General features: G+C 35.3%; 1 protein-coding gene across 1 annotated transcript; it reads right to left on the bottom strand.

Moving 5' to 3' along the window:
* Nucleotides 1-1,107: 1,107 nt before the first annotated feature.
* Nucleotides 1,108-2,904, bottom strand: LOC142554052 (uncharacterized). The gene has a single exon (XM_075664665.1). It carries the CDS (start codon nt 2,773-2,775, stop codon nt 1,291-1,293), a length of 1,485 nt encoding a protein of 494 aa, XP_075520780.1. The 5' UTR covers nt 2,776-2,904; the 3' UTR covers nt 1,108-1,290.
* Nucleotides 2,905-6,803: the final 3,899 nt, after the last annotated feature.

Below are 6,803 nucleotides of genomic sequence, written 5' to 3' on the forward strand. Positions count from 1 at the left end.
AGCATGTTGATATATAATATGCATGATAAAAATTGATAAATGCAAGGTAATTGTACACAAAAACTCTTATTAAAGTGTTTATTATTTTTCTATCTACTATTCGATCATATCTATAAAAAAAAATTTATTTTTATGTTAAAAATATTATTTTTCATATTGATAAAAATATTATTTTTCATATTGATATTCATCTCAATTTCACAAAAGACCTACAATTGATATAAAAGTTAAATGTGAATATCAAGATATCTATTATTCTATCCATAATTAATTAATGACAAAAACTTGTGTGAGACGGTCTCACGGGTCGTTTTTGTGAGACAGATCTCTTATTTGAGTCATCCATGAAAAAGTATTACTTTTTATGCTAAGAATATTACTTTTTATTGTGAATATCGGTAATATTAACCCGTATCACATATAAAGATTCGTGATACCGTCTCACAAGATACCTACTCTTAATTATTTTATATGTTAAAAATATTATTTTTTACTATAAATATAAATCGAGTCGACTCATCTCACTTTCACAATAAACCTGAACCTGATGTAAAAGTTGAACGTGAATAAAAACAATCAATTATCATCTTATCAATCAATTCAAATAAAATCTTATAACACATGAACAAGTGTTGGGAAAAAAAACAAATTATTCGAGGAAAAAAGCATTCAATGGAGCAGATTATCATAAAAATACAATTATAATCCTCTGGACACAATTTTTCACTCCATTCCCACCCAACTAGGCCCCCACTCTCCTATTGTCTCGTGTCCAATTCACACCAAAATAGAAGACTTTGGCGTAGATGATACGAAGCAAGTTGAAAGACATCGTATGTGGCATAATATTGGCCAACGAGGCACTTAATTTTTTGGATATGTCCATGTGAGACCGTTTTATAAATCTTTATCTATGAGACGGCTCAATCCTACTGATATTCACAATAAAAAAATAATACTCTTAACATAAACAATAATACTTTTTCATGACTCAAATAAGATATCTATTTCGACAAAATATGACCCGTGAGACCGTCTCATACAAATTTTTGCTTAATTTCTTCAATTATAATTACATATATTCATCATAAAGTTTAATATCAAATGAACCATCAAATAATTCCGATTTTCACATTCACTTTAATGTACAAAACACAAAACTGGCGCAAAATCAAGAAAGCAAAAGCATAGTAAATACATAGCTCAAATTATTTAACCTTCCACTAAAGCGCAGTTATGTAGTATGTTTTTTAATATGGATTATTGTAAGAGATGATAATTACCATATAATCATAGAGAACCTTGTGTAGTCCTTGTGACGACTTTAGGCAGGGCGGCCGGTTCCGGAGACATCAGAGCGGCGGCGGCGGCGGATGGGGGCCTTACGTCGGCATTCATGGCCGTAGCCATAGCTTGATATTGAGAAGCTTGAACTGCAGAAGCAGGTGTGCCCATTACGCCTCCCGGAGTGGTGTAGACGACCTGTCTCCCAACTCCTCTATCGTAAGCCATTTGTGCGTACCCGGCTGCGTCTACCATTACCGGGACACCGGCGGTGCTTCCTGGTCTCACCATCCCGAAACCACCTTCGGCAGCATATCCGGTTACCTTCTGCGGCGGTAGAGTTGTGGGCACGGGCATCGGTGGATTGACATTGTACATCTGCTGTTGTTCGCGGTACATTTCAGATGGTATTCTTTGAACGGCGTAGAAGCCTTGGTTTGGTGGGGCTGTGACGGGTCTCATCATCTGAGAGTGGTACGACGCCGATGGGGCTTGAATCATGTAAACTGGCTGTTCATTGTTGAAGGCGTTCGATGGGAAATACCCGTCGGGAGCTGGTTTCTCCGGCCAGTAAGGAAAACCTCCGGTAACGGGTAGCGGGGAAATTTTCTCCGGCACCCTGTAATAATCACCGCCCGCGTATCCTACGGCGATATTTTCGTCGCTTTTTCTGCCGTAGATCCCCTGTTGCTCCTCGATTCTAAGCCTCTGCAGATCCTGGATGTGCTTCTGGATCGGATCAGATCCGACCAACCTCCCATCCAGACCCGGAATAACCGGATCCTCAACCTCCTGGACTCTTCCAACCATCGGCTGCTGTACGGAAGCAGGATTTGGTGGAGCCATTCCATTCGCTTTCTCCAACCCAAACAAAAAATCAACGTTACCAGCCTGCGCCGGCAGCTGAGGCGCCGCTACCGCTGCCGAAACCGCCGCCTCTGGAGGCGGAGCCGTCGCAATCGGTGCAGAATTTAACGCCTCGACAAACCTCTCCTTCTCCGACTTCCCATCATCAGAGCCAAAACTCCTAACCGAAGAACTCAAACTCGAACCCTGGCTGGAGAAAATGAAAATCCTGAGCCTCGCAGGCTTCGGAGATACCCTATACAACCGATCGTACTCATGCATCATGTGCTCCAAATCATCATCATTAGTCACCGAAATCAACGCGTCCAGATCTTCGCCGGGTAACTGATACTTGAACGAAACACTGTCGCAATCACTCAGAGAAACAAGCTTGGACAGAAGGGTAGAAAATTTCACATTCCGATCAACAGCGAGGATTTTGGTCTCACCTCCGACGTAGGACAGCTGGTTATCATGCGGGCGGGGCTGGATCTTTCCGCCGTAACTGCACATAAACTTGACTTTAGAAGGGAGATTAGCCTGAGAATCCTCCCACGGGGTCGGGTTTTCGAAATCGATTTCTCTGGAGCGCGGCGAGGAGTCACCGGACTCGGGATAGGAGGAGTTGTAGGAGTAGTTCTCCATCGGCGTACGTTAGTGAGGAAATGGGGTGCGTAGTATAATGCTCGGGTTTTAGTCTTTAGAGAATAAATGAGAACGTTGTTTGGGCAGGAAAGAGATAACGAGAGAAAAAGGCTGATTGCAAAGATGGATGTTGGAAATAGGAAATTTCAAAGGCACAATTTCAATCCTGATTTAAGTAATCTCTTCAGTAATTATCTTATCTTTATTTTTTTATTATTTATTAATTATTTATTTTATATCAATTAAATCATTAATTATTTATTTTAATCAATCAAATTATTAAATTTAAATTATTATATTAATCTTAATAATATTATTTTAAATTATATTATTAATCTATATATTATTATCTTATTTGATACTTCAAACGTTGTCTATGTAAAAATTAGTTTTGATTGATTTATTATTTTATTTTATATTATTTATAAATAATCAGCATTATTAATAGTTTCTCACAATCTAGGTTTTGAAAAATATGTATTTGGTTTTCTTACTTAATTAAAAACAAAAATATATAAAAATATACCTTCTATGTGTTTTCAATAAATAAATAAACAATAATAATATACCTTCTATATAAATGTATATTCCATGATTAATTATAGCTTGATTTAAATCATAAATTTAAAACTTTCTTCTTAAATAATATTTCGATTGCATAAATTTCCATGCAACAATCTGTTGCCATACTTGGCGGGTATAGAGACAACCTTCCCTTATATATTAAAAATAATATGATTGTGTGTATTTTTAAAATTTTAAGATGTTTAGTTGGTTTTAGTAACAAACTGTGGTGATTGACAACTTGAGAACTCAAATCACCTTTCTTAGTGAAGTAATTGTTTTTTGCAAAATTTAATGGCAAAAACTTGTGTGAGGCAATCATATGGGTCGTATTTTGTGAGACAGATCGCTTATTTGGTCATCCATGAAAAAAAATTACTTTTTATGCTAAGAGTCTTACTTTTTATTGTGAATATCGGTATGATTGACCCGTCTCACATATAAAAATTCGTGAGACCGTCTCACAAGAGATCTACTCAACTTAATTGATGTCACAAAATCAGACCGAACTTTCTGTAAAAGTATGACCATATAACCAATTTGTTTTGGGTCGAAAGGGCACGAACTCAACTTCTCGTCTTAGCATCGAATGCTATGCAAGTCGATTTGAATGTCCTCCGACCCTGATGCTTAGGTTTGTGAAGTATGGAAAGAAAAAACCGGGTTGAAGACAATGTTCCTCATCTCTCAACCTATGCAGTCTTTCACGATAGCTAACGACACATAAAATAGTCTTAAATTTAATGTTGCATTTAGAGGAAGAGATATAATATAGGGAAAGATACGAAGGAATAAATTTCAAATAATGTTCATATTGGTTATAATTGAAAGTCAAAAAACACAATTATTATTTAAAATGTTCAGCTTGATATACAATGGAATTGAAATTAGCTTCAAGTTAGTCCATCCAAAACAAGTCAAATTTGAAATCACGGATTAAAAAACATGTCATTTCAAATTTAACAATCCAAATTCATCAATCCAAATTCAAAAAACCCGAACCCAATGTTACTCGACCCGAAACCCACCCTAGGACTTGAGGGATTTAACAAGGGATATAAAAGAACCAAGTTGCTCACGAGCTACTCAGAGCTCGGCTCGGTAAAAAGCTAGTTCGAATCGTTTGTTAAGCTTATCGAGCCGAGCTCGACTTTAAGGATATTCGGCTCGTAAGCTCCCGAACTATTCATGAGCTCGAGTTTAACTAGTTTATTGAGCCTTGAGTATGCAATAATAACTTACATTTTGTCACATCGAAATTTGAGTGTAAGAGAAATGATTGGAAATAATGTAAAATTAGACTGACTACCTTGTTAAATTCCCTTATCTTAGTTGATATTTTGGTTAAGAATACTCGACTAGGTCAAAAAACAAGTTTTTTTCAATTTGCTCGAAAATGATCTTATTTAACGAGCTTGCTTGACAAGTCGAGCTCGAGCTATTAACGAGCTGAATAATTTTAACTTGATCCGAGCTCCAATCTTATGATAAAAACTCGAATCGAACTCGAGACTATATATATCAAACGAACAAAGCTTGAGCATATTAATATCCGATTCAACTGGTTTATATCTTTAAATTTTGCTGAAAAATCACCGACGCTCTGTCACCATATTATTGTGGTTGTTTTTATATATATATATATAAATATTATTGTTGTTTTAGGTCTCTTTGATCCGAAAACCGAAAGATTCCACCTCACTGCTACAAGAAGACCCACTGAACGTTCGTATTATTAATTTCCATTTGTTTGATTGATATTCAAAAATATATATTATGCAAACAAATCCAAACAATGTTGCTCAAAAAATCAACAAAAATTTTCCTAAAAAATCAACGAAACTGAATTATAATCATACGTGAACATGTCAAAACTCAAAACGAACAAGATTTTTTAGAAAATGCACTTGCGGTGTATATATATGTGTATGTATTTATATACATATATATATATATATGTGTGTGTGTGTATATATGTTTGGCAAGGTGGCAGATGTAGCTGTGCACCATTGGGTGAATATTTCGATGAGGTGGGAATTGTTGGTGTGACAGGTGTTAGGGATTAGGTGGAATTTAAGGAATGGGGGTTGGGTCTACTTTAATCTTTTATTGTATTTGTATCTAGGTTGTCTTTGGATTAGAAAATATCAATATTATTTTTTTATTTCAACTTTATGTATTCTATTTTATGGAAAAATATAAAACAAAAATTTGTGTGAGATGTTCTCACGATTCATATTTTGTGAGACATATATCTTATTTGGGTCATCCATGAAAAAAATTATTTTTTATGCTAAAATTATTACTTTTTATTGTGAATATTGATGTGGTTGATCCGTCTCACAGATAAAGATTCGTGAGATCGTCTCGTGACTTACTCAAAATATAATTAATAATAGTCACAAAATTGTATTTTAAACTTTGGCACGATGCTAATGGTTGCAGATATTATTTGCCATTTGTGGGTAAAAACGTTAACTTTTATAAATTTTGGTTTAACATAATTTAGACCAAATAATTCATATGCTTGGATTATTAAAGCAACCTAATAGAACTGAAAATGACCGATAATTCATCAGACATCAATATCTTCATATAGTATCACAGGTTTCTCGTCGAATGATAATTTGCATGAGTTTTGGATATGTTGGGTCATTGATTTTAACCACACACATTCACAGCCTGCTTCATGTAGTGCAATAATCTCGGCATGATTTGATGAAGTTGTTACGAGTGTTTGTTTCTGTGAACGTCAAGAAATTGCAGTGCCTCCACGAGTAAATACATATCCAGTTTGGGAACGTGCCTTGTGTGGTTCAGATAAGTATCCAGCATCGGCATAACCAATTATACTTGGATTAGCATCTGAGTCCCAAGTCTGTTGTTCCTCGTTGATAACGGAATATATGTTTAATTCCGTTCCAATGTCTCTTTGTTGGATATGTGCTAAATCTTGCCAATAAATTTACGGCAAAAGATATATCAGCCCTTGTACAATTTGTAAGATACATAAGGGCACCGATAGCACTTAGATATGATACTTCTGGACCAAGAATATCTTCATCATCTTCACATGGACAGAATGGATCATTTTCTATGTTTAATGATCTAACAACCATTGGAGTACTTAAAGGATTTGATTTATCCATATTAAAACGTTTAAGGATCTTTTCTGTATAATTTGTCTGGTGAACAAATATTCCATATTCTTTTTGTTCAATTTGTAAACCCAGACAATACTTTGTTTTTCAAAGATCCTTCATTTCAAATTCTTCCTTCAAGTATGAAACAACTTCTTGAATTTCTTTATTCGTTCCAATGATGATTAAATCATCGATATATACAGCAATAATTACACATCCGGATGTTGTTTTCTTAATGAAAACAAAAGGGCATATTGAATTATTTACATATCCCTTTTTCATCAAGTGATCACTTAGCCGATTGTACCACATTCGGCCGGA

Source organism: Primulina tabacum, chromosome 8 (genome assembly GCF_025594145.1).
Source record: "Primulina tabacum isolate GXHZ01 chromosome 8, ASM2559414v2, whole genome shotgun sequence".
Lineage (NCBI taxonomy): Eukaryota > Viridiplantae > Streptophyta > Magnoliopsida > Lamiales > Gesneriaceae > Primulina > Primulina tabacum.

Excerpts from the sequence above, each read along its gene's own strand:
- LOC142554052 (XM_075664665.1), bottom strand. The coding sequence starts at position 2,775 with ATGGAGAACTACTCCTACAACTCCTCCTATCCCGAGTCCGGTGACTCC.